At 46.4% G+C, this 17,437-nt stretch overlaps 2 protein-coding genes across 3 annotated transcripts; one reads left to right on the plus strand and one right to left on the minus strand.

Annotated features, from left to right (window-relative positions):
• Positions 1-1,160: 1,160 nt before the first annotated feature.
• On the plus strand, positions 1,161-10,151 carry elovl1a (ELOVL fatty acid elongase 1a). Its single transcript, XM_062987541.1, has 8 exons — positions 1,161-1,219; positions 4,216-4,300; positions 4,420-4,610; positions 6,045-6,125; positions 6,692-6,748; positions 7,361-7,466; positions 8,460-8,599; positions 9,507-10,151. The coding sequence occupies exons 2-8, from the start codon at positions 4,240-4,242 to the stop codon at positions 9,828-9,830; spliced, it is 960 nt and encodes a 319-aa protein (XP_062843611.1). The 5' UTR covers positions 1,161-1,219; positions 4,216-4,239; the 3' UTR covers positions 9,831-10,151.
• Positions 10,152-13,345: 3,194 nt separating this feature from the next.
• cdc20 (cell division cycle 20 homolog) lies at positions 13,346-17,427 on the minus strand. Of its 2 annotated transcripts, none has more exons than XM_062987661.1 (11): positions 17,286-17,427; positions 16,571-16,786; positions 16,342-16,487; positions 16,161-16,257; positions 15,943-16,068; positions 15,029-15,225; positions 14,838-14,932; positions 14,516-14,741; positions 14,285-14,410; positions 13,701-13,818; positions 13,346-13,612 (listed from the first exon to the last, which is right to left on the minus strand). In XM_062987661.1, the coding sequence occupies exons 2-11, from the start codon at positions 16,758-16,760 to the stop codon at positions 13,446-13,448; spliced, it is 1,488 nt and encodes a 495-aa protein (XP_062843731.1). In that variant the 5' UTR covers positions 16,761-16,786; positions 17,286-17,427; the 3' UTR covers positions 13,346-13,445. The 2 variants fall into 2 exon arrangements, with proteins under 2 accessions (XP_062843731.1, XP_062843730.1); XM_062987660.1 differs by having other exon boundaries at positions 16,161-16,260.
• Positions 17,428-17,437: the final 10 nt, after the last annotated feature.

Raw genomic sequence — 17,437 nt, forward strand, 5'->3', positions numbered from 1 at the left:
GCTCTCTCTGTGCTCCCCCAGTAGGTGGGGCAGTTTGTCGGGGTCTGGGAGGGAGGTAAAGTTGGGGATGATGTTATTAAATTTAGGGAAGAATTGGGAGCGGACGTGGTGGTACTTGGTACACCGGGTGAGGAAGTGCAGCTCCGTCTCTACTGTACTGAGAGTGCAGTGCTGACACAACCTCTCCTCCCGGGGCAGCCAGGACCGGGTGTGTCGCCCCGTCTCCACGGCCAGGTCGTGTGCGCTCAGTCTGTACCTCGTCAGGGTGTTTCTTAATTTAGGGTCGGATACTGTGCTCAGATAATCTGCTACACTGTAGTGTCTGTTTAGGGCCAAATAACAAATAACAACAAATAATAAATAACAACAAATAATAAATAACTGCATTTTACTTTGAGTTTTAGTTTCAGTTTCCAATAATTCAGATATTTAGTTCTGAGTTTTTGTGTAATTTGGTTTATTCTAATTGGGTTTGCAGATTTCTCCTGTTCCTGACATTTACTCACTCACTCACTCACTCACCCTCCTCACATCCACATCATGTTCAGTATTTATCACACACTGGACACAGGACTGAGGGCCTTGCTCAGGGGTCCAAGAGTCCAGTTTTTTACTATGAGTGAGTGAGTAAGTGATGAAGTGAATGAGTGAATGTGTGATTTCCAGTCTTTCCAGTCTCTGACCAGAATGAAGCTGTTAGTTTCAAGTACAGTGTGTGTGTCAGTGTGTGTGTGTGTGTCAGTGTGTGTGTGTGTGTGTGTGTGTAAACAATACAGCTTTTGAGGATCACCCCACACACTTTCTCTCTCTCGCCCACTGCCGCCGCAGTACAATAGTGAATCAGAAATTCTTCCAGCAGCCAATCGGAAGGCTGGAAAGTTTCGGGTGGGCGTGGCCGGCAGGTTAAATCAGAAGCAAGGTGTGGCGGAGAGGAGCAGGTGGGCGGGGCCTCGCTGCCGTGTATTCTGCGCGCTCGCGAGTTAAATAGAGAGCCGAGATCCACCCGCTCGTTCACGTGGTTTCTGCGCGTCCCCACGTCACGTCACGCCGGTGGAACCGAATTTCAATGAAGAGCTCCGGAGCTCAGGAGCCTCCACACCCACTCTGCCTCTCACACTAGCTCCGTTCCTGTCCGACCGAGGGGAGGGAGGCGCTCCGGTCCCGGTCCTGGTCCCGGTCCGTCCGGTGCTGCTCGCGTGGTGAAGGACCGAAGCTACAGGTGAGAAACCGGAACGCGCGCGCTGCTTGCTTACCTCCTCGCGCGTCCGTCAACTTTTGAAGCTCGTGCTGTGATTTGGGGGTGGGGGGGGGGGTCGATCGGGTCCCGTTTGGGGTGTTTGTACCCCCCTGTGTACCTGCATCAGGCTTTCTCTCTTAGTCATACATGGTCAAGGTTCCTGAGATAGTTCTAGAGCTAGTTTGTAGGGTTTGCTGGGAATGATACACAGCGACCCTGACCAGGATAAAGCGAAAGAATCTTTAATATAGAAGCACCTGAATCTTTATTCTTCTAGTTACTCACTTCCTCACAACTAAGGCAGAAGTTTAGAGCAACCAATCCACTTTCTGCACCGGTTACTGACACATAGCTTTGAGCTAGTGCTAGAGCTAGTTTGTAGGGTTTGCTGGGAATGATACACAGCGACCCTGACCAGGATAAAGTGAATGAATCTTTAATAAAGAAGCACCCACAACTAAGGCAGACGTTTAGAGCAACCAATCCACCTTCTGCACCTGCCGGTCAATGTTCCTGTCACGTGGCTTCGAGATAGTTCTAGAGCTGGTTTGTAGGGTTTACTGGGAGTAATGGGAACACGATACACAGCGACCCTGACCAGGATAAAGCCGTGGTGAAGCATGAATGAATCTTTAATATAGAAGCACCTGAATCCGTCTCCCCCTGCTTATTTACCCACTTTCTCACATCTAAGGGAGAAGTTTAGAGCAACCAATCCACTTTCTGCACCTGGCCAAGGTGGTCAGGGTTCCTGTCACAGCTTTAAGCTAGTCCTAGAGCTAGTTTGTAAGGTTTGCTGGGAATAATGGGAGCACGATATCTTCCACGATGCTTGTTTTGGGGTCCAGTTTTATCTACAAATGGTAGAGGAACCGGGGGACATGAGCGGAATCATGATCATAACTGCTGGAACTTATTACAACATCAACTCAATGGATAAAATGATGTTCCACCAACACTGGTGCCCAGCACTGGCCCACTGGAACAGTCTGCATTGGCTCAGCTTTGGCACCACGTTGGCATAATGGATTTTAAAGTGATCAGTACGAGTCTGGACTGTTTTGTCTTCTGTCCTCACCTATGTATGGACTGCCTGGAGTTTGACATGTTCTCCTAACAGTAATGTAGGTTTCAGTTGCTAAGTAACCATGCCAGTAGGTGAGTTAGCTGCTCTCATTTACTCTCGGTAGGTGGGTGTTGATGTGATAGACGGGATGACCTCTGAAGTGTGTCTGTGTGTGGGAACTTGTGCCCGTTCAGTAGAAAGATGACCGCGTTTGTATGGCTGGCGCTGATGTCGGTGTTCCGGTTTGTCCCAGACCTGTTGAGTGGGGGCTGAGATCACACCTGACCATGAGCTCTAAGTTTGAAACCACAGTTTTTGTGAAAGGATTTCCATGAGATTTCGGAGTGTGTCTGTGGGATTTCAAACGGATTGAACGATCGAACCCGAGTCATGAGGTTGGCCGGACCACACAGCACCTACAGTATGTACGGGCTTCATGTCTTGTGGAAACTTGATTTTGGTGTTGATGTTTTGACCCGAGGTCTCGGGATGGATGTGCGTCCTGTCTGGAGTGTGTTTCCTGGGGAAACTGGACACACAGCGACCCTGACCAGGATATAGCAGTGGAGAAGCATGAAAATACACCTTCTGTACGTTCCTGCCCTGTACCCAGTGTTTCCGGAATAGGCTCTGGACCCACCGCTACCCTGACCTGGGCTAGGGGAGGCCGTTGTGTATTTCGTCAGTGACTTTATCCTGGTCAGGGTCATGGTGCTTCTGACTTTGCAGAAACAGTTTAGGGAGGGACCTTTCCTGTTGCAGCACAACTGCACCAAGAAGCACAAAGAAGAAACTCCAGCGTCCTGCACAGAGCCCTGACCTCAGTTCCACTCAACTGCTCTGGGATGAACCGGAACACATACAGATGCTACCATTTATTAACTGAATGTGCACAAATCCCCACAGACATACTGCAAAGTCTTGTGAGAAGCTTCTTAGACAAGAAGAGCGGCTGTTCTAGCTGAAAAGGTCACATAAACGTCTCTGTTTTTGTTACGTTTGTTTTTACATTTACGGCATTTTATCCAAAGCGACTTACAGTACTGTGACTTGTCTAAGCAACTGAGGTTTAAGGGCCTTGCTCAAGGGCCCAACAGTGGCAACCTGGCCGTGGTAGTGGTAGTGGTGGTGGTGGTGGGGGGGGGTGGTAATTACTCATTTGCAGAACAGGTTTCATTCACGTTTTGACTCGAAACCACTTGGTGAGAGGAACAATAGCACGACGCCACTGACATGTGGATCAGCCGGCGCTCGCTGCTCTGTGATTTGCAGCATCCTGTCGAACACGTTTTGTTTGATTAGCCGGGTCGCCGTACACGCGCGGCGACTTTTTGAACACGAGCAGTAAGAGCTGAGCAGGAATGCTGGAGTGTTGCATCTCCTCACTTTGCATTAGCACATCCACTCTACTGGCTGATCGATGGCACTGCTGCTGCACAGAGACGGGGGATAATGGAGATCGGTGCGTGACTCCGTGCGCAATACGGATCTCCATATTCGACTAAATTAGGAGGAAGGTTGGATGCTAACTGGAGCTGGACTGATGTTGGCTGAGAAAGGCTCAGTTGACATTCCGGTTCATCCCAGAGCTGTTGAGTGGGGCTGAGCTCAGGGCTCACAGGGGCACAGTCATGACAGACACCCGACCGTAAGCTCGTTCCACGTTCACTATCCTTGAACTCATTTTTGCAGCTATAACAGCCTCCGCTCTTTTGGAAGACGGCCGTCCGTGAGGCTTTATACCTGGAAAGCTGGAGCCGAGCCGGAGGAGGAAAGTCGAGCTTTAGTGTGTGTTTGTCCAGCTGCAGGTGTTTTCTGTTAGCTTTAGCCTAGCGCTCAGTGTTTACTCAGATGTGTGCATTTAAATCCGCTACATGCTAACACGCCTCCCTCTGTTCCTGTTCTCGTGTAGGTGGGCTGAAGCGACGGGAGCACGATGGCCCAGGAGTTGATTTCAAATCTTCAAAGGTTCCACGAGTACCTCCTCCAGAGGACCGGTCAGTTCTCACTTCTGGTCCTTCCCTAAATTATTTTATTAAGGCCCAAAATGATCCGCTCCAACTTCCACATCTTATCAGGCGCCTGATTTATAATAACTGTTGTTTATTTTCTGTAGATGTGCGGATTCGGGATTACCCTCTGATGCAGAGCCCGGTCCAGATGACCCTGATTTTATCGGGCTACGTGTTTCTCGTGTTGTACGCCGGGCCGCGCTATATGGCCAACCGCAAACCCTACAACCTCAACACGGCCATGGTGCTTTACAACTTCTGCATGGTGCTCTTCAACGCCTACATCGTCTTTGAGGTGAGGAACGCTAACAAAAGTATCGGGACGCTTCTTCTAACTATTGAACTCGTGTGTTTCAGCCACAAGGTACCAACAGGTAATAAATCGATCGTTTAAAGGAAATCACATGGTTCTTCATGGTCCCCAATCAGCATCATTCCTCAACCCTGTGCAGGCGCCATCAATCAGCCAGCAGGGGTCGCAGGTTTTGAGGTTCTTCATGCAGCCGCCCAGCCCAGCCGGATGGCAGAGCTGAGATTCGATACGATGTGTTCGAAATCCCAGCTCTGGTGTGCTAGCGTATTTTACCGCTGCGCCACCTGAGCGGCAATCACAAGGTTCTTAAGCAAGCAACAGTTTAGGGAAGTTCCTGTGCACAAAGTGAGCTCTATAAAGACGTAAAGAGAAGCTCCAGCGTCCTGGCACAGAGGCCTGAGCTCAGCCCCACTCACCAGCTCTGGGATGAACCGGAACCTCAACTGAGCTTCAGTGCCCAGGTGTACAAATGCTGTCATATTTTGACAGAATGGGCACAAATTCCCATAATTCTCATACACAGAGACACTCCAAGTCTTGTGAGAAGCTCCTCAGTAGGATCACACAGACGGCGCTCTATGTTTAATACCGTTTGTATTTGGAACGGGACGTCCGACAAGCTCACGATAAGGCGTCCAAATACTTTCGTTCATATAGTTTAGCTTTCATGATCTTGCTCCTTGTTAAACTGACACTTAGACAGTTTCTGTGATGGACTGTGATGAAGTTGAGCGGCGTGAACTCGGATAAACCGGATAAACCACCGGAAGTGAATTCCTGCAGCTCCTCCACTGTTTCTGTTCACTTTGGATCAGAGCGTCTGAGGAACAAAGGAACCGGCGAAGGAACCGGTCTGTGAATGTCACGTGACGCGAGACCGGAGCCCAGAATGTTCTGTGGTTAGATTGTTTTGCCCGGGATGGAGAGACTCGCTGTGCCATGATGCCAGGCATGAACAAGTACGGGCTCGGTAGGTAGATTTGTAGGTATGTGCCACATTTACCCCTGTGCCAAAAATATAATAGCAGTGGTGCATGAGCGGAGCGTGAGGGATCTGTTAGATGCTCTCATAGTTCATGTGTCAGGTTTATCCAGATTCGGCTGGTGTACACTGTAAGCCAAAAGTATTTGGACACCTGACCATGAGCTTGACCGTGTTATTAAAATAGTGACCCTCTGTGGAATCTTTTCAGGTAAAACAAAGTTTGTCTATGGGAATTTGTGCCCGTTAAGTAAAAAAATGACATCTTTTGTACGTCCTGGTGCTGACGTTGGTGTTCCGGTTCATCCCAGAGCTGTTGAGTGGGGCTGAGACATGGCTGAAACATGTGAGCTCAGTGATTAGAAGGGGCGTCCACATACTTTTGTCCGTATCAGGTATTAAATCCCCTGGTGTATTTTATCCTCTCGCTGTAGTTCATGATGTCCGGCTGGGCGACGACGTTCACCTGGCGCTGCGACCTCATCGACGTCTCCACCAGCCCTCAAACACTCCGGGTAAGAGCCGACCACGCACACACGCGCACACACACACCCACACACACACCCACACACACACCCACATGCGCACACACACACACACACACCCACACACACACACACACACACACACACACACACACACTGCTATACATTTACTTTTTCGGCATTTAGCAGACGCCTCTATCCAAAGCGACTTACATTACAGTTACACTATACAGTCTGAACAATTGAGGGTTAAGGGCCTCGCTCAAGGGCCCAACAGGAGCAACTTGGCAGTAGTGGGGCTTAAACCAGCAACCTTCTGATTACTAGTCCAGTAACCTTAACCACTAGGCTACAACTTGCTTTCCTGATCATTCATTCACTTTCACTCACCACTTCATCCTGGTTGGCTGAAAACGATGGATTGGCGTCCTGCGCCGTGTCCAAAGATTCCAAGGACTCACTGTGACCCTGACCAGAATAAAGCAGCATTAAAACATGGAAAAGAAGCAAAATAAAATAAAAAAAGACTCGACCACTAAGCACAATAACTTCACTACTGAATGAATGAATAAATAATCAGATTTTTATGTGTGCAGATGATTCGAGTGGCCTGGTTATTTTACTTCTCTAAGTACGTCGAACTGCTCGACACCGTAAGTATTTATGCTAAATTTGATCTCAGAACGTTTCTACTCTTTTTTTGATATCATAATAATATTCCTATTATAATTTTTATCTTTTTTTCATCTATTCAGATGAACAGAATATAATAGATTAAACAATATATTATATTGTTTGATCTATTGAATAATGTCGCTTGGGTGGTGCGGCAGTAAAACACAGTGCTATTGGCTGGAGGGAGGGAGGGTGGGCGGGCAGTAAGGGTTCCTCATAACTGCCGCAGTTACTCCCTCTGCTGGCTGATCGATGGTGCTGCACTGTTCAGAGACGGGGGATAATGAAGATCGTGCGTGACTCTCTGTGCGCGATACGGATCTCTGTATGAACCCTGGTGTGGGTGAAAAGAAGCGGTTGGTGCTGCACACTTGTCAAAGGGGGCGTGTGTTAGTCACGACCCTCTTCGGTTTGTAGTGGAGGGGAATTGGACATGACTAAATTTGGAAGATAAGGGGGAAAATGCATAAAAAGAATCAAATGAAAGGAGAATAAACAGATTTTATGACGTGTTTATGTTATTAAACCCCGGGTTCGGTTGTGTGGTGTTTATTTTAAGTATTTTGAGGAAGGTGTTTGTTTCTCTGCAGGCGTTTTTCGTTCTGAGGAAGAAACACAGCCAGGTTACGTTCCTGCACATCTTCCACCACTCCTTCATGCCCTGGAGCTGGTGGTGGGGCATCACGCTGACCCCCGGTGAGCCCCTGGCCTCTTCACTCACCTTTATTGTTTGTTTAGTTTTTTTGTTTATCGTCGTACGTTTGCATCCCACAGAAAGTCCTCTCGGATAAGTTACTGTTACGACTGAATATTTAAAAAACGCCACTGAAATGCGTCGCTGATTTTCTGCTGCGTCCCAAACCACATCCTGTGTGTATCTGCACCGTCAGTGGTGCGTTTATTATAGACGGGATGCTGTTATGTCCAAAAGGGTGAACGGGGCTGCTTTTAGCTCTGCTGTCAGAAAACATAATATACAATATGGCCAAAAGTATTCGGACGCCTGACCGTGAGCTCGGTGGACATCTTGTTTAAAAAACAAACGGTATTAAAATAGCGGGACCCTCTGTGTGAAACTTTCAGCCAGAACAACAGAGACGCTCTTCTTTTCTGAGAAGCTTCTCACCAGACTTTGAAGTGTGTCTGTGGGAATTTGTACCCATTTAATCAGTACAGCTTGGCGAAAAAGCCTCAGTCGGTGTTCCGGTTCATTCCAAAGCTGTCGAGGAGGGCTGAGGTCCGGGCTCTTCATGTATTTATAGAGCTTGTCCATGCTGGAACAGGAAAGGACCTTCCCTAAACTGTTGCTGCAAAGTCTGAAGCATGTGATGTCCTTTATATGATTGATGTCTTGCACCTGTTAGCAACTGCTGTGGGTGAAACACATGAATTCAAAAATTAGAAGGGGCGTCCCAATACTTTTGGCCATATGGTGTAGGTTGGTCCTGCACTAGTAGGATCCACATTTAAGCAAAAAAAAAACCAAAAATTCTTACACAAGACAACACAAGAAGCGTCAGACGAAGATATCATATCTATCCTGCCATAAAATGCAAAATCCAAATAAATAAATAAATAAATAAAATAGGAAAGGTTCTTAAGAACGTCAAGCTTAGAAAGCGATAAACAGACCGACCCATTTCACCGCTTCCCAGTTTGTAACGTTCTGATGGTCTCTCTGTGTTCCAGCTGGCGGGATGGGTTCCTTTCACGCCATGGTGAATTCCATGGTCCACGTCATCATGTACAGCTACTACGGCCTGTCTGCTGCCGGCCCGCGCTTCCAGAAGTTTCTGTGGTGGAAGAAATACATGACGGCCATTCAGCTGGTTAGTGAATGTTCTGTCGCTTACTGCCCCCTCCGTTACATCTCTGCTCTGCTATCGACCGGGTGGGCGCCCCCTAGCGGGCACGATCGACAGTGCGGACAGCTAGTCTGCTGGGTGGGAAAAGGTGGGACTAAAAAGTGGGCGGGGTCTTCGGCGCTGTATGAGGACTTTGGTTAGTGGAGGGGTCACATGGGAGGGAGGGCGTGTCAGGAGAATATACACTCCTTGTACACCATCAGCAGAGGAAGAAGAACTGGCTACGACTAAATCGGGGGTAAAGAAACGAAGCTCCACGTCTGCTAGATGATCCACCATCAGCATCATCTGGGTTCTAGTGGATCATGATGATTTGCTGCTTTTTAGATAAACATTGTGGGTATACAATGACTGACTGTATCCCATCTGTTGCTCTGTATAATTTACCCCCCCCCCCATTTCCCTCAATGATGAATAGGGAAGTAATCAGTAATCAGATATTATGTGATTGGTGGATCACTCTCAGCACTGCATGGTGCTTCCTTTATTGTAATGATGTGGTAGCAGGTGCAGCAGTGTTGTTGGGAAATTTAAATCCTTTAAATGAAAGGTACTGGTCTCTATTTGGACTGCACTGAACACTTTATGATCACAGGATGCTGCTGGAGTTGTATTTTTGTTCAAAGAGCTGTTCTTTTCTCAGTGTTGACATTAGGAGGTTTAAAAATCCCAACAACACTGCTGCACCTACTACACTCGGGCTGTGGAAACTGTGTAAAAATTAAAAGGTCAGGTAGTAACAGGTAAAGTGATGTGAATACTATCCTGGGATTTTTCTAGGGAGTCTAGAAGTGTTCTCAAGGTGTAATTTAGATCCCAGCTGGACCCGATCAGTCAGTGATTGACCCTCTTGTCGGTTCCGTCTCCGCAGACTCAGTTCATCGTGGTGTCGGTCCACATCTCTCAGTATTACTTCATGAAGGACTGCGACTACCAGGTGCCCTTCTGGATCCACCTCATCTGGATCTACGGGATGTTCTTCTTCCTGCTCTTCTCTCGTTTCTGGATCCAGGCGTACGTCAAGGGCAAGCGGCTCCCGGCCGCCGCCGCCACACCCGAGAAACCCAAGCAGAACGGCGTAGCTAACGGCGTCGCGGCTGGTGTGGCCGCTTCGGACCGCGGTAAACACCTGGAGAACGGTACCGCGCACCACACTAACGGATTTCCTGTGAACTGCAAAGTAAAAGAGGTGTAACGAACTGAGAAGGACTGAACACGGACCACAGTGGTTCACTGTCATCATGAGGAAATATTTTCTGTCTGTTGGTTCGTGGACGTTTTTGTTTTGTTTTGATTGTTTCGGGAGGTAAAGAGCCACGACGACGTCTCGCCTGATGTTTTTCTCTGTATTTATTTGTGCTCGACGCATGAAGAAAAGCACGTGACGCGTCTCTGATGTCACACGGACTCCCGGATCTGAATGTAAATAAATCCGCTCAGATGTAGCTGAGATTAATAACACTTTGTTTTTTTTACTCCATGTGTAATTTAAAATAAACCTTTTTCATTTAGCATCGCAGAAATATTAACGTGATTGATTAACGGCGGCGGGCGTGGCACAGATGGGCGTGGCTTCGAGACATGACAGAGTACTCGGTCGGTATTAAAACAGAGCGACATCTGTGTGAGACTTTGGAGCATGACTGTGGGAAGTCGAACACGGCTGGGCGCTGACCGATCAGTCGGTGTTCCGGTTCATCCCAGAGCTGTCGAGTGGGGCTGAGCTCGGGGAGCTTTTCTTCATTTCGGAACTGGGAAGGACCTTCCCTAAACTGTTGCTACAAAGTTGGAAGCATGTCATCTACATTTTCAGCATTTAGCAGACGCTTTTATCCAGAGCGACTTACAGTACTGTGACAGTATACTGTCTAAGCAATTGAGGGTTAAGGGCCTCACTCAAGGGCCCAACAGTGGCAATCTGGCAGTGATGGGGCCTGAACCGGCAACCTTTAGATAACTAGTCCAGTACCTTAGCCACCGAGCTACAACTCATTTCCTTTATATAACTGATTTATTACAGCTGTTAGTGTCTGAATTCAGTCATTAGACGGGGCGTCCCAATACTTTTCTAAGTCGGACGTTTTCATTTTGAAGTGAGTCGTAGATATACAGCAGAGACTGTTATTGCAGGTAATCTGTATAAAATACCAAAGTCCTGGAGGATTTATTAAGATTTTGATTAAAGAATCTGGGAGGAAAAATGAATGCCAAATGAATCGTTGGATTAATTATTTAACTTTTTTAAAGCTGATTGTAGCAACGCAGGAGCAAAAGAACTAAACAAACAAACAAAAAAATAATTAAATGAGGGTTTTGTTTGTGGACAATATGCTATGTCCCCGAAAAATTATTAATTTAAGCTGATGGTGGATCAATTTAATAAAATTAAATTGAACACAAATTATGACAAAGTTTCCTTTTATTATTTCTCTTTAAAACAATAAAATAAAATATTGTATTTATGTAAATAATGAATGTCCTTTTATTTCTGAGGTAGGTACAAACTATGCAAAACGATGCTGCACATTTCCCTGAAATGAAATAAATCCCACATTAAATAAATAAATGAATAAGACAAATAAAGACAGTATCCTCACATAAATACATTTGGCTGGAAAATTCCGAACCCATTTGAATCGTTATACATGTAAATAGATTTTTAACTGTCTTGTGGGGCATCGTTACATCCCTAGTATGCACAGTTGTACATGTACAGGACCGTGGCAGCAATCAGAAGGTTACAAAACTAAGCCTTGTGACTGCCAAATTAGACCCTTGGACAAGGCCCCTAACCAACTAAACGTTTTGTTTACTTCTCGGACCTTTAGCGAAGAAGTCTGCCATGTTTGTGTTTGATGAATGCAGGGCTCGTGGGGGGGGGGTCTGTTTGTAAGATGATAGTTGGCAGGTAGGACCCGTGTTCCTCAGGTGCTGTTTTCTAACAGAGGAAATAAACCTGCTGTAATGAAACTGATCCTGACGTGTCGAGTCCTCGTCTTCTGCTCGTGTTTCCACTTTATTTATTATAGTGGGACCAGTACAATACTGACCCCTGCACCATTAAGGAAATCAAACTTCCTCTTATTGGCAATTAAAAATAAAATTCTGATGATAATGAAGGCATGGACATTAAAGCAGGTTGATTTTAATAACCTGTTTGTCAGCATTAGTCTGTATAATTCTGTCTGGTGTTGGCTTGATGGTTAGCACTGGTTGTAAAACATAAAATGAGCCATCACTTTAGTAAACTAGCTCAATTTACCAGTACCAGCAGTACCGGTTACCTACAGTCTGGAATTTGGCTTAAAGCACTTTCCAGGGGGCGCTGTATGTAGCACACTCACCCCTAATAATAAATCATGATGTCCATCCAGATTATTTATTAACAGAACTTGTAAGACTCGATGTGGTTTAGGAGCTCCTTTTTCTGTTCTGGCCGTCTCATACACTCGCTCAGTGGTGATCATCTTCCTCCTCAATGTGATTTTCAGCAGTTTTATGATGCACTTGTTCTGAGAAGCCTGAATGCATCCATGTTCCTCTTTCTTCTGTGTCCAGAAGTGGCTACTGGCCAGATCAAGTCTCATTAATCATAGCTTGGTGACCACCACCATCATGCCCACTGACATTCCAGAGTTCACCAGCAGATTGTGCAGTACTTTATACTCTACATCCCAAATATAAGTGTTGTAAAGGTTCCGGTCTTCCTTTACACCATCGTCTCCAGCATTTCATCACTGCTTTCATTATTTTCCTCAGCTGCCGTCTCAGTGAGACACGCCGGCTCCTGTAGTTCCTATTGTGATGGTGCCAAAATCCTCCTCATTTAACCCTGGATGTGGCCATCATGTAATTGCTAATATTAATACAATGTAAATCATTCAGCAAGCAAGTCAAGACATTAGAAAAGTAAACTGTACTACACCTTTTCAGGTTGTAGATTGAACCCCTTTCACTAAATTTACATTAAGCAACATAATTAAGGCCTTACCTAATTCAGGACAGTTAGAATCACGTTGAAACGAGCCTTTTTCTGTGTGAAATTCAAACTTTAAGGTTTGTGTTTAGTGATTTAATGTTTTACATTCCTGTAGTGTATGAAATATGAGGCGTCCTAACAACCCGACAGTAATGAGACGTTTCTGTGCTGTCGCGGTTGATGTATTGAGGTATTTTGTCCCTTTGTGGATCCATAATAAATGTAAAAGTGTGTTTCTCTACACACATGATCATCTGTGCTGCACCTCAAAAGAACAAACCAGTAGTTTTCTGCTCCCAATAGATTGTCTGTGTAGAGATTTCTTTCTTTATAAACTCAGCAACTCTAAAGTTGTTCGGTTACTTCAGCAATCATTTAGACAAAATGTCCAAGACTCGGCCAAGTGAGTTTGGAAAACTAACAACCGATTCGTCTGTCAACTATTAAGGTAGCTGTGCTGTGTGTCGTAGCCTCATTTATTCCATCATTTCATTTATGAGTGTAATTTAATGACTGACAGGAAATCTGGTCCATGAAAATTTCCCATTTAGTAGGATCCTGGTTATAAGACTTTGACACTGGTGAATTAATCCAATCATAACTGAACACAAAGGCATTTCAAAGCTTCCACCATAAAATTTTATATTTAATATAAACATTAATCATAAAAGCATTATTGGTACATATTTGGTTGAGCCAGAAAAATCTCCTGCATGAGACAGAAGAAAAACTTAAAACGAATGTAAAACCTTTATTGCAAACTTTACAACATTCCTTTATACATAAATTATCACGAATGGGCGGGGTCGGGGGTGCTGATGGTGAAACCGGTTATCTAATGTGTTGCTGGATGATGCTGCTGCTGCCGGCAGGTTTGGCTTTTTTGGCCGGATCTTTCTCGAAGCACTTCCACAGCCGGATGGTTTCGTCGGCGCTGACCGAGGCCACGGTGGAGCCGTCGGGACTGAGGGTCAGATTTAGGATGCGGCCTTCGTGACCTGGGGAGAAAAAGGGAGGAGAATCGAGTCAGAGGTTGAAGCAGACAGCTCTTCTCATCAGTAGAAGTGATGAAGACTCGAGACTCACCCTCCAGCTCCGTGACTTTAGTGAGGGAGGGATACTTCCAGATGAAGATCTTGTCGTGGGCGAAACCGTGACCCGAGACCAGCTCCTTATAGTTTGGTGCAAACAGAAGCGATGAGACCTGAGGGAAGATGGAGAGGTCAGTGTATTTGGTAGTTATTTATTTATTAGGATTTTAACGTCATGTTTTACACACTTTGGTTCCATTCATGACAGGACAGGTATTACTGTTCAAGTTTATATTAGTAAACGCAGTCATGAACAATTTCATATCTCCAGTTCACCTCACTTGCATGTTTTTGGACTGTGGGAGGAAACTGGAGCTCCCAGAGGAAACCCACACATCCTGGGAATCGAACCCAGGACCTTCTTGCTGTGAGGCCAAGCCACTACCACTTTACATTAGTCTAGACTCCAAGGCTTGAGGACTAGATCAGAGCAGGAATCTTGACAGTACCATCTCAAATTGTACAACCGTCATGCCAGGATCTAGAAAAACCAGTTCATGGCTTCATCTCCAGTAAACTTGACCAGTGAAACGTCTTCACTGGTCCATCAGTGCATTGTGGGCGAGGGTTCTACCGTACCTGAGACTGCGTGTCCCAGGAACTGACGCAGGAGCCGCTGTTGACGTTCCAGATGCGAATGTGTCGGTCACTCGTTCCTCCTCCTGATGCCAGGATGCTCGGCTGCCACGGGCACCACGCCAACGCCTGCGAGGGCGAAAAAAAGCAACACTTAAAGCTACACGCCCCTTAAAGACCCTTAAAGAGCAGGATGTGCCATTCACTTGGTGATGGGTGTTTGGGATGCTTCACCTTCACAGCTCCTTGATGTTCGCTGAACGAGTGCACTGGAGCCTGAGCTCCGCCCTGCATGGCTGGCCAGATGTTCACCAGGTTGTCGTTTCCTCCGCTGGCCAGATACCTGCCGTCAGGTGACCAGGTGAGGCCGCAGATCTCCTGCGAGTGCCCTCTGAGCGTGAACACGTGGTGATCGGCGACACGCACGTCGTGCTGGTGGATCAAACCCGATCTGGATCCACTGGAACACAAGAACACGAAGCGTAAGGAAACCCTAACCCTAGACGAGCGTATTCCTCCGCCGGGCGCTAGCTTCGACGTGGCGGTCTGGATTTACCTGGATAAGACGTGATCGTTCCAGCTCAGGCAGCCGACTCGGGCCTGATGGCCGTCCATACTGCGCAAACGCTTCTGATACTGCACGTCCCACAACTGCAAGTCACAACAATCCATAGTTACCAGAAATGACCAAATCACGCCCTCGGATCAGATCACGGTCGTAATTTCAGCAGGCGGGCGGCTAGTTACCTCCACTTTACAGTCGCTGGTTCCGATAGCTAGGAAGTTTCCGTCTTTGCTCCAGGAGACGGCGCAGATGTAGCCGTTCTCCTCTTCCATCTTCTTCAGCAGGACGATGTCGCCCACCGCGGCGTCCCACAGGTACACGTGTTCGGCCAGAGCAACGGCCAGCAGGTTCTGCCTACCCCAGTCCATCAGGTTCAAATCTAATGAAACAGAAAAAGGCAAAGGATCAAAAGCAGTCCAAGGACCGCACGGCATTAGCATCCTACACATCCAGCTACACATCCAGCTACACATCCAGCTACACATCCAGCTACACATCCAGCTACACATCCAGCTACACATCCAGCTACACATCCAGCTACACATCCAGCTACACATCCAGGTACACATCCAGGTACACATCCAGGTACACATCCAGCTACACATCCAGCTACACATCCATGACGTTGCTCTGGTAGGTCGATGGTGTGGAACTGGACGGACACAGCTTCATTCCTGTTTGCTAAATTCTCAGAAATTCATTCAGCTAAAGGTTTTTGGAAACCTACAGAACAGCAAACGACTCGCCATGAATCTTACTGGATATGATGGAGGTCCATCATGGGACGATGTGTACAAGCTGGATTTGAACCCTGGATCCCACCGGTAATGGGCTAGCAAATATACAGTAGTCTTAATCCACATACAGTATACAGAATAGTACAGGCTGTACCGATTGTGTATGAATTAGTCATGGATTTCTTTCAGTATGATGTGAATTGGGACACAGCCATAGATGTAGCATAAGCTGTATGCTTTTCTGTAGAAATTGATGATTGGACGTCCATGTGAACGCAGCTTTACCGCAGGAGCTGTACAACCTGGAGAGGCTTGATAGTCTCTAGTCAGGATGTCAAATTTGTGACGGAGCAACTTACAGAAATCGTTCCTGAGCTCAGGAGCATCTAGAATTCTCTCTGGAACTGAGGAGATGTAGCGGCTCTTCTTTACTGAGACGGGTGTTGGAACCTGGCTGTACAGAACCTTCAAATTATTCTGGTAACCTGCAACAGAACAGAGATTAAAATGCTTACATTTCTTCAAAAGTAAGTTTTTATTTTAATGATGAAACAGTTGAACAAAAACACGCCGGTACCTTCAGGAGCGTTGAGCGGCTTTCCTCCCAGATGCAGGATCTTGGCCTCCTCCAGATCGTATCCATTCAGCGTTACGGACCACGCCTTCTGAGTCGACTGCTGAGACATTAAAACAATAAAAAATCGAACCTTCTGCCATTTAGACAGAATTGTGGAACGGAGAGGAGGACGAGGACTCACTGAGGATGAGGAGACGGGTTCCTCGGCAGGTTCGTTCTCCTTGGAGATCAGGAAGCTCGCCACGTCCATCTGTTTGGCATTTCGAATCGGGATGAATCGGTCACCGCCGGCTTTTGAGGGCGTGCTCTGAGTCTTCCCGTTCTTCCCTATTGGAGGACACAAACGTTGAGCGTCGTTTACATCGCTTCACATAAAGACGACATGAAGGAACTTGGCGTTTCAGGAGTACCTGGTGTCTTGCTGGGCGTCTTGGACATGCTCAGTGAGCGGTTGGTACTTTTGTTGGGGGAGAGGGCGCTCGTGTTGGCCGACGTGGACGTGCTGGCTTTTCTCTGCCACCTGGCCATGGGGGCGTTGGTGATGGGCATGTCCAGCTTCAGCACGCTGTGGATGTCGTTTTCAAAACCGAAGTGGGCCATGGCGAGCGAGGAAGGAGCTGGAAACTCTGAGGAAGAGATCACGTTTACATTTAGGGCTTTTGGTCGACAAATAGAAATGAAGCCTGAATACAGTAAACAAAACATCATCATTCTTAACAAACTAACTTTAAGTTTAACTTTATAACCTGGCCTCCTAGTTTCTTATTAGTGGTTATAATTGGTGCTGAAATCTCTGTGCCCATATAAGTAAGGTAAGTTCGACTGCAAAAATGTACATGGAAGCACATGGAACAGTGGTCTTTATACAAGTCAGAAATCTATACCATGGTCACCTGAAATACTAAAATCACTTGTGATCCATGTGATCATCAACAAAGTTCACTTAAACTTTAAGGTGCCGATTATAAAGCATTTAATAGCAGAACAGTTCGCGTATGCATGTATTTCATTTATCGATCTTGATATAATCGACGATAAACTCAACTTTAACGGTATACCGACACATACCAGTTCAATAGTAACGTAACTAATGCAACCGTGATGAATCCATACTATTAAACTTACCCAAAACTCCACAATCGTTTCAAAGCAATAAACAAACAGCTAATAATGAATTAAAACCAATAAAATAATCTTATTTCCTTTTAAGTTAATCGCAGTTTGTTTTCTCTCGTCTGAAACAGGTGAGTGTGAACAACTAAATCACAAGGGATTCC

This window comes from Trichomycterus rosablanca, chromosome 25 (genome assembly GCF_030014385.1).
Source record: "Trichomycterus rosablanca isolate fTriRos1 chromosome 25, fTriRos1.hap1, whole genome shotgun sequence".
Lineage (NCBI taxonomy): Eukaryota > Metazoa > Chordata > Actinopteri > Siluriformes > Trichomycteridae > Trichomycterus > Trichomycterus rosablanca.